This window comes from Heterocephalus glaber, unplaced genomic scaffold, assembly GCF_053883595.1.
Source record: "Heterocephalus glaber isolate CG9 unplaced genomic scaffold, H.glaber_assembly_v1.0 deba00001806, whole genome shotgun sequence".
In the NCBI taxonomy this organism is placed as follows: Eukaryota; Metazoa; Chordata; class Mammalia; order Rodentia; family Bathyergidae; genus Heterocephalus; species Heterocephalus glaber.
The window spans coordinates 863,923-881,030 of NW_028258481.1; the positions used below are offsets into that span (position 1 = coordinate 863,923).

A 17,108-nucleotide genomic window follows, 5' to 3' on the forward strand; every position below is an offset into this window, starting at 1 on the left:
TGCTTCAAGCACTGGTCCAAGGCAGTCTTAGGGGACACGTTTCCTGCACACACCACAGGCCCTGTACTGCTCAGCGGGCAGAGCCTGAGACCACGCAGCAGGGCTGGGTAGGGCCGAGGTCCTGCCCAACAGTCCCTTCCCACGAGAGCACCGAGCCCCGGAAGCATGTGCCCTGCCCACGGGGAAGGCAAGCACCTGCGTCCCAGGGCCACCACCCTCCGCAGCAGCGGCAGGTGACGAGGGACACCGTGGGCATGCATGGAGCCTGCCTAGGCCTCCAGCTCATCCAACGGCCAGACACTGGGGTGCAGGGCCAGGATCGGGACCCCAAGCCGCCACACACCTGCACGATACCCACAGCAGGCTCAAAGGAATACACTTTATTCATCTACCTCAAACACTAGACGCTAAAATTCAGCTGGACTGACTGTAACACCTATTTACAGAGTGCTGCCTGAGGCCGGCTGGGGCACACCTGCCCTTCCCCGGCCACCCATGGCACCGTCCTCCAAGTGGCTGCGGCCACCTCCTGCCTGCAGCACGGCATGGGCAAGGACAGCCTCGGATGGCACTGAGCCTCAGCAGGCCCGAGGCCTCAGTACTTCTTCAGGCTGCAGGCCAGGCTGCCAGGGAGCCGGATGCCCTGCAGGGGCGGTGAGTTCCAGACAGCCGAGCTGGTGCGCTTGTGGTAGCGGGGCTTGCTTTTCTTGAAGATGTCCTCCAGGTCCAGGGGGGCGATGGTCCCGAAGAGCTCGGCGAGGCTCGGGGGGTGGTAGTACTGGTGGACAATGGCCTGGCTGAGCTGGGTGCCTGGAGGGCAGGGGACGGGGGGCTGTCACTGCTCTGCACCCAGAGCCACCGCCTCCTGCTTACCAAGCTCCCCAGAGCTCAGGGAGCCAGCGCTGAGCCTAGGCCTCCCTAGTCACAAGGCCCTGCTGGCTGTTCACATGAAGGAGATGGAGACACCCTCTGTTGCAGGGCTCAGAGCCGGAGGTCAGCTGCGAACTGTCCTCCAAGGAATGCCAACCCGTGGTGTGCTGGGCCTTCCCAGCACCTGCCAGGCAGTTGGTGGTGCTGGCCCTGGCTTTTCTGAGCTCTGCCTACTCCCGCCCCCACCCAGCTCCCTGCTGCCTGGTGAGAAAGACAACAGGAGCAGCAACAGCAGGAGCAGGTATTGCCTGGCTGCAACGGAGCCTACTCCTTTCCAGGTCTGGCCCCCGGCTGAGCAGAGTGCCTGACCTGCCCTGCAGGCTCACCAGTGATGGCCTGAGCTGCCAACCCCTGGCAAAGCAGTCTGCACAGCCACTGGCAGGGCCTGGGAGGGTGACACGGCAGGGACTCCGTGTCCCCAGGGCTGCTCACCTCGGGCCCAGGCCGGGATGGGCTTGCGGGGCTGGGCCTCATCATCGGTGGAGTCATCGCTGTTCAGGTCCATCCCGTAGTTACAGTAGTTGTCTGGGTTGATCTTGGGGGGGCGCCTGTGCCCTTGAGGGGTCATCTGATAGGAGGTACAGGCTGGGGACTGGGAGAAACAGGTGCATTGTCAGCTCCCTTCCTCTGCAGCACCACGTGGGGGTGCCAGGCACTTCCCGAGAAAACCACAAGGTGCTGAGGTCACTTTTGGACTTTAAAATGTCACAGACTACACTGCTCTTGCCGTGGCTCCCAGGGCCATGCCACTCAGGGGTTCAGCAGCACTGTAGGGAAACGGCTTCGAATGTCCCACCAGGCACTGTTACCCGGCAGAGCAGCCTCCTGGGACACAGCCCCACAGTTGGCAGTTATACTTGGAGACAGGCGTCCAGCACGCACTACAGTGAACAACCGACTGCCCAGCGGTGCAGCCTGCACCCTGGCATGGGGAGCGCGTGCACTTGTGCCAACAGTGGCTACAGACGTAGGAATCCAGGGTGCACCCCGAGCTCAGGTGTTCTCTTGAGCACACCCTTTTAACAATTCACACATGGGACCGGGGATTTAGCTCAGTGGTTTCGCCGCCTGCTGTGCGAGCTCAAGGACCCGAGTTCGATCCCCAGTACCAAAAAAACAAAAAAAAAACCAAAACAACAACAATTCACACATCTTAAAGTTTAGTGGTTTCAGGGGCCGGGCATTTAGCTAAGTGGTTCCGCTGCCTGCCTCGAAAGCACAAGGTCCTGAGTTTGATCCCCGGTGGCAAAAAAAAAAGTTTAGTGGTTTCCTAATAAATTCTACTTTTAGAAAATGAAAATAGATGTGAGGAGGGAGCTGCCAGGCTCCTTCTCAAGATCTCTCTCTCTCTCTCTCTCTCTCTCACACACACACACACACACCCCACCCAGCACCCTCACCTGTACCTCCACCGTCACATTCAGGGCTTTGCTAGCTGCTGCTGCCTCCCTGGCTTTCTGCTCCTGCTCCTCCTGTAGCCGCTGCTCAGCCAGGCGCTGCTGCTCCTCCTGGGCCTCAGGTGGCAATGGGCACTGTGAGCCTCCCCTTGGCCCCACCCCCGAGGGCAAGGCGGGCTGGCCAGCGGTTCCTCGGCTCCCTGCTCCCAGCCAGGCGAAGCCCTACCTTCTTCTCCAGTTCCCGGTGCAGCTGCAGGGCCTTCTCCCGCTCCTGCAGCTCCCTGAGGACCCGGCAAGAGCCTGTCAGGGCAGCAGAAGACCCCTGGGCCCGTCCCCACCCCTGCTGGGGAAGCCCGGCCCAAGGGCATGACAGGACACCAGCTTAGGGCCCGCCCCGCACATGTGCCCTGAGGCTGCAGGCAGGGCTGGACTGGGCTCTGCAGTCCACACCTCCCAGGTCTCGGGCCTCCTCCGTGCCACCTTCATCCTGTCCTGTTACTGAACCACAGGGACCCCGCGCCCCTCGCCACTCTGAGCCTGAGGCCAGATGCCAGCCCCTCCCCAGGCTGTGGGGCTGCGGGAGGCCTCAGGGCTGCCCTGTCCTGTACCACGATCCCCACCCATGCAGAGACCCGAGGAGTGGGCACACCTGCTGGGCCCCACCTCCCGGCACCAGTGTGCACTCTGCCCGGGGTCACCAGCTGCGAGCCCAGGAAAAGCTGGCAGCCTCCACAGTGGCTGGGAGCCACCCTGCCCCACATGGTGGGCAGGGCCGGGCAGGGGCCTCACCTGTCAGCCTGGAGCCGCTCCTGCTCCCGCCGCCGCTCCTGCTCCTGCTGCTCCGCCAGGCGCCGAGCCTCAGCTGCCTTGCGAAGCCGCTCCTGCTCCTCCTCCTTCCTCTTCTGCAGCAGCTCCTGGTGGCGTCGCTCTTCCTCCTCCTGGGACGGCACAAGGGCCAGCGTCAGGCAGGGTGGGGATCATGGGCCAGCACTGCACACAGCCGAGGGACTGAGCTGCCACTGCCCAGGCGGCTCCACAGCCAGCAGCAACGGTGCCTGTGACATGGCACAAGCCGCTCCAACAGGGGGCGCAGCTTCCTCACTCACAGGGGCCTGATCCTCAGGGAGTCTCAGGTGTGTTCACACCGCACACAGAGCAGTGCCAGCCCCAAAGCAAACCACAAATCTTTGAGCCGCAAGAGAACTTCCTGCAAAGCCAACCAGCACAGCGTGCTCCCTGGAGGGGAGGACACGCACCTCCTCTGGCCAGGGCCCACGGGGGATTCGCAGAGCCTGCTCGCTGAGGACATGGAAACAGAGGTTAAGTAACCAGCCTGAGAGCACACAGCTCCTGAATGGCAGGGCACAGACAGGAAGTCTGGCTCCAGATGTACACCAGCCTGACCCTCAAACTGTTGCCTACACAGAAGAGGGGTGGGCCCGAAGCGAGGAGGCCCAGCAGGACCAAGCACAGCGGGCCACAGCCACAAGCCCTCCAGCCGCAGCGCCCACCCCGGCCCACGCACCTGCCGCAGCCTCCGGAGCCCACGCGCCTCCTCCTCCTGCCTCCTGCGTGCCTCCGCCTCCTGCCTCCTGCGTGCCTCGGCCTTTTGCTTGGCCTTCTCCTCTGCCTGCCGCTCCTCCTTGGCCTGCAGGGCCCACATGTGCCCGCTGGAGCAGCCTCACTCCACCCCGCAAGCACCACGCCATCCTGGCCATGCTGGCCCGGGCCGCCCGCCTGCCCAGAGCCGCAGGGTCCCAGGCCGACCCCCAGGGCACAGCGGGGCCACAGCCTCAGCCCCTGCGCCCGGCACCCACCAGCCCGGATCACACCTTCTCTGTCTTCTCCTCCAGCTGCGCCAGTCTCTGCTCCATCTGCTTCTTCTTCTCCTCCTTCAGCTGCTCCACCCGCTCCCGCGCCTGCAGCACCTTGCGGTGGCGCTCCTCCCGCTTCCTGCAGGGCATGGCCGTCAGGGCCAGGGCGCCCGCCAGGCGGGGTAGGGGCTGGGGCAGGGCACTCACAGCTTCTCCTCCTCGCGTCGCCTCCGCCTCTCCTCCTCCACCTTCTGTCTGCGCAGCTGCTCAGCCTCCTCCTTCCGCCGCAGGCTCTCCAGGCGCTGCCTCTCCTTCTCCTGGGATGGGGGGGGGGCGGGGGACAAACCCTGACCTCCAGGCCAGTGGCAGGTACTCGAGCTCCACGCTCAGGGCAGGGACGACCCAAACCCGAGGGTTGGCTCCCGGCAGGATGCACAGCCCAGGGCCAGAGGCTCAAGCTGCCAACCAAAGCAGGCCCAAACCAGCGCGCACAGTGTGGCCGCATCAGCAGTGCGCCAAGAGCAGTGAGCAGTGCAGTGGGGCTGAGGGGCGGGGCTGCAGCTGTGCTGCCCACACAATTGTGCTTCACCACCCGCATGCTGCCTGCCCGTGTCGCCTGCTCCTCCATGTGCCTCAGCTGTTTCGCAACAGTTGAAAGAAAGAAAACACCGCCGGATGCTGAAGAAGGGTATACAGGCTGGGAGACAGATGAAGGACTGTGGTCTTTCCTTGTTTTCCACACTGCCTGTGACACGGCCACAATAAACGCAAGGCAACGTGTGTGTGGCACAGTGGAGCTGCCCGTCCCTCTGCAGAGCACGGCCCAAGCGGCAGCAGCAGCGACAGGCGGCCAGGCCCCAAGCCCTCCCCAGCCAAGGAGACGGGCGCGCTCGGCAATCCTCCAGAACAGCTGCATGCTGCTCCTCTCTGCTCTCCTCTCCTGCTCCTTTCCTCTGGTCAGGAGCTTTGGACATGCGCAGCAAAGCACAGGACAGAGCCAGGTAACTAACACCCCATCTCCCCAGTGGGAGGCCAGAGAAAGAGGAGCCCCAGGGAACGGAAAGCCCTGGGGTGGTCACAAGAGCCTGCCAGGGTTCCGCACGAGTTCCACAGGCCGCCTTCAGGCCCACCTGGCCGCTGGTGGCACCCACAGGGACAGAGCCTCATGCCCTGCCAAGGGACCGACCCTGGGGCCACAGACAGCAGGGGAACCTGCAGCCTCGCCAAGTGGATGGGGAGCACACCGACCCTCAGCTAGACAACGCCAGGCCAGTCTCAGCACAGCTGCTGTAGCGGCATCATGCAGGAGTCCCCAATCACTGAGTCTCCAAAGAACCGAAAACCCCAACTTGCAAGGGAAGACAATCAACAGAGTGAGGGCGGCTGTTGCTAGAATTATCTGGGACTTCAGAGCAGCTATTATGGAAAAGCTCCAATGAGTCCTCACGTATATGCCAGAGACACTTGGAAACACGGGGAACTCTCAGCAAAGGAACAGACATAGAGAACCAGACAGGAACCTTAGAAAAAACAAATGTTACGACTCAACGGATAGGCACAGGAGCACAATGGAAAAGACCATGAACGTAGTCACCACGAAGATCAATGAGTGAGCTCAGCACGGAGAAGAAACTGCTAAGGAAGAATCAACAGCTGGGATCTCATCTTATTAAAAAGCTTCTGCACTGCAAGAGAAACCACCAACAGAGCTAAGAGACAACCTACAATCTGGGAAAAAATCTTTAGCAGCTGTACCTCAGACAAAGGTCTACTATCTAGAATATATGAAGAACTCAAAAAAAATCAGATCCCCCAAATTCAAAGACCCAATTCAAAAATGGGCATCTGAAATGAACAGACAATTCTCAGACAAAGAAGTAAAAGCAGCAAATAAACATATGAAAAAATGTTCAGCATCACTGGTCATTCAAGAGATGCAGATGAAAACATTGAGATTCCACCTCATCCCACAAAGAATGGCTGCTATCAAGACATCAAGTTATCAGCGTCTCTGGGATCAGGGCGACAACACCAAAAGGTCTCTGCTCTTCCACTGGCGCCTCGAAAGGAGAGGAAGAAGATGCTTAGATAGTCGAGGACAAGATGGCTGAGAATGCCAAATTCAGGGACAGACACAACCGGAGGGGAGTCCCAAGAAATCGACACTGAAAACGCAACACAAAGGGGAAACGCCAGCAGCAGCCAGAATGAAGGCTGCCTTCTGTACAGGGGACGACACTCAGAATGGATGAAGACGTCTCCCCAGCAGGAAACTGCACTGTGCCGAAAGAGAAACTTCACCTGGCAGTTTTCCTCCAGAAGAAAGGAGGAGGCAGCACTCTCAGGTGAAGGAAACTAGAGAACCCTCCACCTGGAGCAGAAGTCCTTTGGTGGCGGAGGAGGGCACCAGAGGCGACAGACAGTAGACAGTGGATGAACAGAGTTTCCACTTTAGTTCCCAAAGTGCCCACGCTGTGTGTTACTGGGGCAGCCAGACTGGTGCCATCTGTCAGGTGACCGCATGCACACACGTGAGGAAGGCACAGGGAACCGGTGGCACTGCCCACTTAGCCCCCCACGCTGTCTGCCTGGCCCTGCTGAGACTCACGAGCCCCAGGAGCCGAGACTAGGGACAGCTGCTGAGCTGGGAGAGAACCCGGGGCCCGTGGCCTGGTGGGCAGCCAGTCACACCCTTGGGTGCCTCAGTGGTGCCCACACCCCACAAGCTCCTGGCCGAGACGCTAGTGCTCCTAGGGCCACAGCAAGTGCAGGGAGGGAGGGCTCTACTCACAACGAAGCTGCACTGCGGAGGGAGCAGAAGCCACGTGTCAGTGCCAGGCAGGGCGCCCCAGCCCACCCCCCCGGAAGGCGTGGACCAGGCCCGCCGCAGCCATGAGGACCCGGGGCACCCTCACCTTGGGGTCCACGCGCAGCGGGGTGTTGCGCTTGATGAAGGATGTCATGCCGGCGCGGCGGGGGGCGGAGCCGGGCGCCATGAGCATCTGGTTCCGCTGCACGGTGTGCAGGAAGGTCCGCAGCGGCCGCACCACCTGTGCAGAGCGAGGGCCGGTCAGCGCGGGAGAGAGCCAGGTGTGGGCGGGGCCGGCAGCTGGGGGCGGCTGCTCGCCTTGCTGCCCGGGCCGGGCGGGGAGGGCGTCTTGCTCCTGGGGGGCTGCAGGTCCTCGTCCACCAGCGAAGGCTCCTCCTCCAGATCACTCATTGCCCGCTTGTAGCTGCGCTTCCTCCTGTCCAGCCGGGCAGGGTCAGGGCGGCCGGGGCCTCCCAGGGCCGCCGTGCCCAACAAGAGGTCACCCGAGACGGGAAGGGACTGAACCGCTGGGCCCCTCGCGGGCCCCTGCTGCCCACTCAGAGGGAGGGAAGCGACCAGGTCACGGAGCCAGGGCTCAGAGGGACAGGGCTGGAGACTGGTCATGCGACCCCCACACATCCCCCTCCCGGGCTTGGGGTGGGAGCACACCTGACGCTCTGGGGCTGCTCTCGGCGTCCATCGGCGTTGTTGGCTGCGACCCCTGTGACAACAGCAACCCAGGTGGGGAGCGGGCCCCAGGCAGAGCCGTGCGGAGGGCTGCAGACTGCGTGGCAGTGGCCATGACGCGACGAGCCCTCGCCGCACACCCTCCCGCCGGTGCGGCACACACAGACGCCCCCACAGCTGCAAACCACCCACGCCAGCCCTGCTGGGCCGCTGAGCGAGGTGCAGGCAGAGGTGCGGCCAGGCAGCCAAGGTCCCAGCCCACTGCAGAGGCCGAGTGGCCCGGCAGCAGCTCCCAGGGCAGCAGCGCGAGAGCCCACAGCACCCCGCCTACCCTGGACAGTGCAGGCCAGCAAGGAGCGGGGCAGGGGCTGCGGGCCGGGAGGCACCCAAGTCAGGCCCTGCTGCAGACCCAGGCCCGAGGTTCCACTCCTCCCTGGGCTGTCGCCCGGAACAGGCAGACCAGGCCAAGAACCACAGCTGGCCACACACGCAGGGCGGGAGACTCACCCTGCTGCTGCCCTTCAGGGGCCATCTCCCGGCCACCAGGGGCTGGCTGGGAGTTGGGCGTGCGGACAGCGGTGTCGGTAGCACCGCGGGCCAGCAAGGTGTTCTGGCCGCTCCCAGGGTCCTGTGGGAGGAGCGGAGGCATGGGCACTGTGCGGGCCGGGCAGGCCTGGCTGGGGTGCACCGCAGGAGCTCCTGCCACCTTACCTCAGGCTCAGCCACTGCCACCATGGGCTCAGCCTTCCCGCCGGGCTCCTCCTGCCTGGGGCTGAAAGCACAGCGGCCACTGTGGGACCCCAGCCCTGGCAGGGGACAGGGCCCTCGCAGCTCAGACATCCTGCACACGGAGAAGGCTGCTTCCTCTCCGAGCTCCCATGCAGAGGGCCCAGGGGCACCCTCGGGGGAGGGGGGGCAGTGAGTCCTGGCCGCTCCCCTGCACCCTGCTGTGATGCACCTGCTGCCACCGGGCCAAGCCTTGGGCCCACAGCCCGTGAACTGGCCCGTCTCCTCTTGTGCACTGACTTGTCCCGGTGTTTGGTGCAGAAACACTGAGTTGCCCAACAGGGCCCCACCCAGAAGCCCGGTCACCCACATGCCCATCCCAGAGCCACAGCAAGGAGGAGGCGACTAGCTCAGCGATGGCAGGACGTGGCCTCCAGAAAAGAGCCAGGGTCCAGGCCCAGCAGAGAGCACCCCAGCCCCAGGCCACCCAGATGTGCAGGGGCCCTTCAAGGCCACTCAGCCTCATCCACACATGCCCCAGAGCCCACCCTGGGGTGCGGCATGGCACCCTCAATGCCTGCTGCCTGGCAGGACAGGGCAGGTGGAGGGCAAGGCTGCCAGGGTACCAAGGGCATCCAGGAGAGGCGGGAAATGCTTCTGCCTGATGCCCATCCCATCCCCGCCCCACTGTGCCCCGCCTGGCCTGGGATGGGAGGCCCCAAGCCCTGGGACTGAACTCACCCGACTCTCTGCGGCACCTCAACATTCAGGAGCCTCTCCAGGTAACTGTGACCTGCGGGAAACGGGACAGAAGATGCCATCAGCAACTGGCCAGGACCAGGACCCCCCCCCAGCGGGCCCAGGAAACCAGCTTCTGTGGGGACAGACAGAAGCCTGACCCTCGGCCCATCCCAGCAGCCTCCATGACCCTGAGCTGCAGGCCCGGGCCACAGGAAAGCGGGGCTCGGCGGGGCACTGCTCCTCGCAGATCGCCTCTCACACCACTGTGGCCCCTGAGGTCCCCAGGGCCGAGGTTTGACAGGGCAGGGCCTTGCCCCGGGCGGGAGACCAAGGGGACCCGGGGTCCCACACCCCACTTCTTCTCTTCCTCACTCCAGCACCCACTCTCACCCTGAGGTGCTGCCCACCAAGGGCCTCAGGGCAATGGACTGACACCTCTAGAACCCAGAGCCAAAGAACCTCTCCTCCCATGAAGGCGCCCAGCTGCAATCTTGTATCGCCACAGAAAACTACCACATGCTCCATCTCGGGTCTTCGGGCTGGGCGTGGTGGGCACGCCTGTACTCCCAGCACTCAAGGATCTCTGAGTTCAAGGCCAGCCGGGCCTACATACTAAGCTGAAGGCCAGTTTGAACTACACAGTGAGACCCGGTTTCAAAAAAAAAATAGGGTATCCAAAGAAGTTCTTAAACATGAATGAAGGGCCAGGGATTTAGCTCAGTCCATGCGACCGCCTGCCTCACAGAGGCAAGGTCCTGAGTTCGATTCCTAGTACCAAAAAAAAAAAAATGAAGTGAGTCTGTCAATTAAAACGACATATTTTTTGAGAATAAAAAAAAAATTGAGCCAGAAAAAGCCACAAGTAGAATTTTGGAAAACACATCCTCATCAGAGAAGCTTCACCTCCCATCCTGCAGATGTCTCGCTGGCAACAAAGAGCAGCTGCGCCACAGTGTGGCACGGAAGCGGGCATGAGCCAGTGCCATGTGGGCCAGAGCCACACAGCACAAGGCCTGGGAAGGAACCACCCACCCTCACTCTTCAGGTCCCAGGCACAGCTCGGGGTGGAGTGCAGAGGCCAGGAGTCTCTGGAGCCCACCATCCTGGACACGGAGCTGAGTGAGGCTCTCCCCTGGCGTGTCTACCTGCCACACGAAGGTCCTTCGGTTTTTGTTTCAAGAAATCTCACAGGGCCAGGGATGCAGCTCAGTGGTGCCACCACCTGCCTCGCAAGCGGAGGGTAGAGTTTGATCCCCGGTACCAAAGAGAAATCTCACGGCGCCAGGCAAACGCCAGCCACTGTTCGCCACACTAATGTAAGCCTGGCCCGCCTGCCTCCTAACAACGCCAGGCCCTCATCCCCGCGGGCCCACGCTCCTCACGTGGCACGTGAGCTGACACCCTGTCCCCTGAGCTTTGTGCTTTTCCTGCACCAGGGACACCTGGCCCACACTTGAACTGCTCATCTATGCACCTCATAACATTGCTCCCTGGCCACCGGTCCCTGGGGCAGAGCCCTGCCCAGGACAGAGCAGCCAGGACCAAGCTGACACCCGGGCGAGCCAGGTGACGTCAGAGCAGGAGCCCAGGCAGAGCAGACAGTGCTCCACCCAGGCCGAAGCTCGGCTCTGCTATCTGCCCACTGCCCCTGCCGGCGGGGAGCCCCATCTCCAGACCAGGCCGGCCTCCCTATCCGGACGCTGCACACGACTCGGGAAGGCCAAGTTGGGCTCCACAGGCCAGGGACGAGGACAACGCTGGCTTCTCCAGCCGCAAGCAGCCGTGAGCCAGGGAAGGCGGGCAAAGTGCCAGCCTCTACCTCCTCATCAGCTGGTCAGTGTGGCAGCCACAGGCTCCACATGGCTGCAGACAGCTCCTCCGTCACACTGGTCACATCGGAGGACAGTGCAGTCAGACACAGCTGCATTTGGGCAGCAGCTGGGAAGTGCTGCCCTTGCCTAAGCTGAGGGGAGCCCCTTGCTGGCCCAGGCCAGCCTCACTCACAGATGATGCGGGCGGAGGTGGCGGGCTCTGGGGCCGTGCTCTGGGCAATGCTCCTGCTCAACCTGCGGTGGGTGCCTTCCTGCTGGGCCACCAGGGTGTACTCCTGGGCCAGCGCGTCCTGGGGGCCCGGGGCGATCAGGCTTCGACGCACAGGCTGGGAGCCTGCGGCTGTGGAGCTGCCGTTGGGCTGGATGGGAGCCAGCACCCGCCCCCGCCACGGGGAGTCTGGGCAGTGGGGTGAGTCCTGCGGGCTGGGGCCCCCGGCCCTCGCGATCCTGAGCTTGCAGGCGGAGCGCCCCGTGCCGGCGCCTCGGCTCCGGGGGTCCTGCGGGGTGGTCACCAGGGTGCTCACAGTGACGGACTCCAGGCTCCCGGCCCCTGACTTCGCCGGCGTCGAGTCCTCAGCCAGGGCCGGGGGCGCGGCCTGCAGGGGGCTGGGGGTGGCCCTGAGCTGGGCAAGCCGCTGCTCAGCGCTGTGGCGCTCGGCAGTGCCAATCTCCACCACGGGCACCTGGCCCCGGTCCACGGGGGACCCCAGGGTGCGCTCGAGGGCGGCTGACGCCCTGGCGGCTGCAGCAGCAGCGGCAGCGGCACGGGTCATCCTCCGAAGCAGTACGGGGGAGCCCTGGTCCCCGACCACCGTGGCCAGCTTCTCCACCTTGTCCTTGCCTCGCAGGTGCCGGGAGCTCAGCCGGCCGCTCCGGATCTTCCTGTGGGAAGACCTGCAAGGCAATCAGAGGCTGGGAGCCTGACGGGGAGGGAGCGCCCCGAAATCGAGCTGGGGCACAGGGAGCCCCTAGCCCGCTGAGTGTGAATCAGAAGGCTCAGAGGCAAAGGATCCGGGCCCGGCTGCTTGGCACAAGCAGCGCCACCTCCTGCCTGGAGACCACTCGGAGCCTTGGTCTCCCTGGCCAACGCCGGGCCGGAGTGCCACGTGGACTCCCGCGCCCGACAGGCCCGAGCACTAGGCGGCGTCTGCCTCACTTTGCAGCATGAAGAAACAGGCTCACAGTGGGGGACCTGAACCCAGACCTGACTCCAGAGCTGGCTCCAGAGCTCTCCGCCGCCACTGATCCAGGGGCTCACGGCACCCAGCACAAGAGGGGCACGGGTCACACCCCGCTGCTGACCGGCAGGCTTCCCCCTCCTCCCCCAGGCGCAGGCCGGACACCAACACGCACACACTGAAAGCTGCAATCCTGGACTCCCTGCACAGACTCCTGCCCGGCTGCCCTCCCACAGCCCACCTTTTCCGGATGGGGTCCCTGTTCTCATCCTGAACGTAAGAAACCCGTCTCTTCCTCCGGCGATTCTTCTGAGAAGGAGTTTTGGGCATGAGCTCGGGCTCTTTGCTGAACTCTCTGTTGGGTACGAGAAGGACCACTCACGAGGCTCCGGGGACCACCAGCCCGCTCCCGCCAGCCTGCCCTCCTCCAAGCTCGCCGCAGTGACCAGGTGCCGGCCACCTGCCCGTACACGCAGCTTCCTCCTGGAGACAGCCTCGGGGAGCCAGGCAAGGCCTCCACCTCCCTCCCCGCCCTGACAGGGCACTCGGGAAGGAGCCCCCCCGCCCCGCCTTCACCTGGTGAACATGCGCTCAGCCTCCTCCTGGATCTCCTTGAGCCACACCAAGTCCTTGTCCATGTTGTACACAAAGTCCATGAGCTTCTGGTCACAGAGGTCCAGCAGGTGAATGGGCCCTGGGGCTGCCGTCCCCATGGTGGCTCTGTCTAACGATGGCATGGACAAGAGGCACAGGGCTCAGGGTTGGGTAGCAGGACCTTCTCCAGAGGAAGAGCTGCCAGGCCACAGCCCCATCCCCATCCCCATCCCCATCCCCCCACCACTGCCAAACACCCAGGGCCTGAACCAGGGCCCTCGCCAGCGACAGACCCCCAAGCCCTGACCCTGCAGCCTCTCGTCCACAGGAAGGAAGGGCCTTGACTCACACCATCAAAGCCCAAGAGGCACACTGACACTGACCTGACAGATGGACTCTTTGGGCCAGGCATAGCCACTGCCTTCCTGGGATGGGGAGAAACAGCTCCCGCCCTGCACTCGTGGGCAGTAAGGAACGATACAGCCACCCTGTGCTACACGCATGGGAGCCCAGACACAAGCACATCACACACTGGACCCTAACACCTCCTTAAGAATCAGTGAATAGGAGGGCATCTGCGTACCACAGGAGAACGTAAGAAAAAAGGGGGCCAGAGACGAACTCTCCAAAGCACCCCACAACCCTTGGAGGAGGGTGTGGGAGAGTAGATAAGCAATGTCTCACTTTTAGGAAAATCTGTCTGCCGTTACTGGGTAAGGAAAAATGCAGAGCAACAGCTCAGTCTTTCTCAAAACCCTGGGAGCCTGGGCACCTTCCTTAAGAGCTGGTGATAAACATCTCGAGAGCCCCAGGTGGGAAGTTTTCTTTGTCATGCCCGGGGCTCAGCAAGGGTCCGACCCGGTGTGTGAATGAGCGTGAGTGGCTGGTGGCTGTCACCCATAAGACTGCACACCTCGAGGAGAACACGAGCCACCTCCCGGGCCCACACTTCCACAGCCCAGGAGAACTGCTCCCAGCTCGGCCTGCCCCCAGGATGCCAGGGCCTGGACAGGGAGGCTGACTGCTGACCCTGATCCTTTTGCAGCTTGACACCAAGTCAGGCTGGGGCCTCAGGGGACTCTGTGGGCCTGACTTCCAGGTACACTGTCCTCATTTTCAGACCAGCTTTGCCCTCCTTCTGGAACACTCTGTCTCCTATTTTGTGTGGCTTCAACACTTGGCCCTCAGATCCTCGGGGAACCCTGACCACCAATCTAAAGTAGCCCCTGTAAGAGGTAAAAAATATTTTTAATTGGTCCATATTTCATGAACCGCTCTAATAAGCCCTTATTCTTACACAGCTTGGTCAATTAGTGGACAAGGACACCCAGGCTGTATAAAGACTCACTCCAGAGGTAAGGTTTTGGGGTAAGAAGGAAGCTGCTACAAGTCCCCAATCCCAATAGGCTAGAAACAACAACAAAGAAAAAGATGGGGAAGAGGGGATAGGAAGGGAGAACAGGTGTGGATGAAAGACAGCTTGGGATAGACTGTGAACCCCAGGCCCCAGGCCATGGGAGTGGGAATAGAAACACACAGCTTCTCAGCTGGAGGGCGCCCGTCTCCGTAGACGCCACTCCTACAAGATTATTACATTAAAAGCCTGGCTTTCGTGGCCTCTGGAGTCCTGTTCCCTTTTTTTGGGGGGGGGGGGGCTGGACAAATGAGATCATTTCTTACACCCTGGCTGTAATCTCACCCGTCAACCTCAGTTCTCTGCAGAGCACTTGAGAGATGGGCTATCAGGTTGTGGCCAGTCTCTGCCACACCAAGGCCAGTCCTTGCCTGCCCCGCTCCTCACTGACAGCCCAGAGCCCTGCACTGGCCCAGCCCTGGCTGAGGGAACTGACCCACCCTTCAGGTGGCCCCAGGCAGCTCTCCACAGTCGCCAACACAGACACCAAAACAACTCTTGGCGCACAGGTTAGGGCAGGCCGACACACCCACCATCCCTCATGCCAAAGCGGCAGGATCAGGGCAGGGCTTCAGCTCTGCAGCCTGCTGCTCACTGCCACCGAGCCATCCCCAAGTACTGCACCTAGACCTCAGCCCAGCACACTGTGCGACCGCAGTTCAAGGCCAACAAAGAGAAAATTGGGGAAGTCAAAGGCTTGCAGAGGGGCTGAAGAGGGCAGCAATGCCCGGGTAACTTTTTAATGTCTGATCAAATTGGTGAAGTGGATGAGCACTTCGGTCACAAATTCCAAACAAGCACTTGGACTTCTTCCATAAGGAAGAGTTTAAGAGACCTTAGCCTGGCCATTGAAAAAAGGGTCGCCAAAAAGACAAAGAAAAAAAGATCGCCATGAATTAGAACGGTGTGTGTGTGTGTGTGGTGATCCAGAGTGAGGCTCCGGGGATGCTAAGTGTGGTGGCCCACGCCTGTAACCTCAGTACTCAGAAGGCTGAGACAGGAGTATCGCCAGGAGGTCAAAGCCAGCCCGGGCTACACAGCCAGACGTGTCTCCAAAAAAAACAGCAGAGGAGGAGTAAAGACCGGGTCTTCAGGCCTGAAGAACAGTGCTGCCCGCGCACCGGGCCCTGACGTCCCGGAGGAGGGGGCTCGTCTCCCCTGCAGACCTCGGCCACGGCCTGCTCGGTCAGGGCCCGCGCCCTCCCGCGCCGGCGGTCTCGGGCTGCAGGAGTCCCGCATCGCCCACGCTGCTCACAACCCCGGGACAGCGGCCGAGGACACCGAGGCGAGAGGGCGGGCGCCCGGGCTCCGGCCCGAGCCGGGCCGGGGTTCAAAGCTTTCACCCAGCCGGGAGCCTCGGCCCGGGCGGTTTAACACGCGGGGCGGGCGGGCCCAGAGCGCCGGGGGCCTCGGGACGCGGCACGAACACTCACCCGCCGCCCGCCCGCCGGCTCAGGCTCCCCGGTCACGTCCGCCGTCTCCGTCCGGCCCCGGCCGCTCGCCAGACCCGCTGGCTCCGGATCAGCGCTCACCACACAGCGCAGCAATGGGCAGCGCAGGAATGGGCGACGCAGCGCGGGCGAAATCTACGATTTTCAAAACTGAGGGCTCAGCCAATTCTGGAGTAGTTTGTGTGGGCGGTTGCAAACCCCGGACCCAATCAGGTGGCGGTAATGACTGTGCTGGACATTCATTGGCTGCTCAAACTATCAATCTGCGGGACTAAGGGCGGGGAAAGGAAGCGTAGACGTTTTAACCCTCCCCGGCTTCCGGAGCGGGAGGAAGTCGCCGGCCGGGCGGGTGCGTGACTTCCGGGACTACACGTCCCAGCGTGCACTGGGCGGGGCGGGGCGGGGCGGGGCGGGGCGCCGCTGGGTTCCGGGGCGACGGCCTCGCGCCTCTGCCTCTTCCCGGAAGTGGGGAGAAAACGCAACCAGGCGGTCCGGCAGCCGCGCTGCGCTCGAGGTTGTCCTGCCGCTTCTGTGACCGAGCGCGAGCTGCCCGCCATACCCGGGGACGTGGCCGCTGTCCGAAGGGACGCCCTTCCTCCCCGTCCCCGCAGACGTTGAGGGCCTTGTCGCCCAGGCTGCCTTGAACTCGTGCGATCCGCCTGCCTCAGTCTCGCCAGTGCTGGGATTATAGGCGTGCTCCACCACGTTGGTTTAAATACATGTTTTAATGTACAAAAACATTGGGAATGGGTCTCTATAAAAATCTGCACCTATATTTGTATTAATGGTACTCTATCCATTTATATTATTGCCAGAAAGAAACAGGATTCAGTATGAAGTTCATTCTCATTTTTCTTATGGTTTTTGACCACCTCAGAACTGCTCTTCTGGGGGCCCTTGTTTTTTAATGCATGCAAACGCTGAGATAACTTATTTATGTAAATTAGTAAGTGATCAACAAGCCTGGAGGCACACCCTGTGATCCTGGCACTTGGGAGGCTGAGGCAGGAGGATCGATGTGAGTTCCATGCCAGCCTGGAGACCCTGTCGGGAAAAAAAAAAAAACCCTAAGTAAAGAAATAAGTAGAAATGCAGATTTGGGGACTGCATGATCCCTCTACCTTTTAAACACCTGAGAAACCAAAAATTTCATGGTGATAGATGAACCAAAATTGTCTTTAATAATCAGCCAGCCGATGACACCGCCAGGAAACCGGTTTCTGAACAAGCCCTCTTGGTCCTTCATGCCCTTGATGAAGGAATTCAGTCAGGACACGTGACCATGGTGGAGAACTGGGCTTCACCAGCACCTGACACCTTCACACGCTCAGGACTTCCTCCTGGATTACGATGCTTATCACATTTTTTTTTTTTTTGGTACTGGGGATCGAACTGAGGATTTGGCGCTTGCAAGGCAGGTGGTGGAACCAATGAAGTAAATCCCTGGCTATCGTATTTTTTTCCTAGCGGTTACTTTGGCGTTGCCAAATGTCTTGTTCTTTGCAAATGGTCAGTGGCTTCCCTTGGGGCCTTAA

The 17,108-nt window shown here is 61.7% G+C and overlaps 1 protein-coding gene across 9 annotated transcripts; it reads right to left on the minus strand.

The window, feature by feature from the left end:
* Positions 1 to 365: 365 nt before the first annotated feature.
* Incenp (inner centromere protein) lies at positions 366 to 15,744 on the minus strand. Of its 9 annotated transcripts, none has more exons than XM_021251840.2 (19): positions 15,556 to 15,744; positions 12,691 to 12,838; positions 12,356 to 12,469; positions 11,109 to 11,830; positions 9,105 to 9,156; positions 8,349 to 8,478; positions 8,145 to 8,265; positions 7,620 to 7,671; positions 7,269 to 7,386; positions 7,057 to 7,191; positions 6,933 to 6,944; positions 4,349 to 4,458; positions 4,160 to 4,280; positions 3,853 to 3,975; positions 3,117 to 3,265; positions 2,554 to 2,608; positions 2,337 to 2,438; positions 1,363 to 1,522; positions 366 to 810 (listed from the first exon to the last, which is right to left on the minus strand). In XM_021251840.2, exons 2-19 carry the CDS (start codon positions 12,825 to 12,827, stop codon positions 596 to 598), a joined length of 2,628 nt encoding a protein of 875 aa, XP_021107499.1. In that variant the 5' UTR covers positions 12,828 to 12,838; positions 15,556 to 15,744; the 3' UTR covers positions 366 to 595. The 9 variants fall into 9 exon arrangements, with proteins under 9 accessions (XP_021107499.1, XP_021107495.1, XP_021107497.1 ...); XM_021251836.2 differs by having other exon boundaries at positions 2,337 to 2,444; XM_021251838.2 differs by having other exon boundaries at positions 2,331 to 2,444; positions 11,109 to 11,818; positions 15,556 to 15,743.
* Between the last annotated feature and the right edge of the window lie 1,364 nt (positions 15,745 to 17,108).

Excerpts from the sequence above, each read along its gene's own strand:
- Incenp (XM_021251834.2), bottom strand. The coding sequence starts at position 12,827 with ATGGGGACGGCAGCCCCAGGGCCCATTCACCTGCTGGACCTCTGTGAC. Across the intron at positions 12,470-12,690 it reads GCTGAGCGCATGTTCACCAG|AGAGTTCAGCAAAGAGCCCG; the intron begins GTGAAGGCGGGG and ends CGTACCCAACAG. Across the intron at positions 7,672-8,144 it reads CCCTGAAGGGCAGCAGCAGG|GGGTCGCAGCCAACAACGCC; the intron begins GTGAGTCTCCCG and ends CTGTTGTCACAG.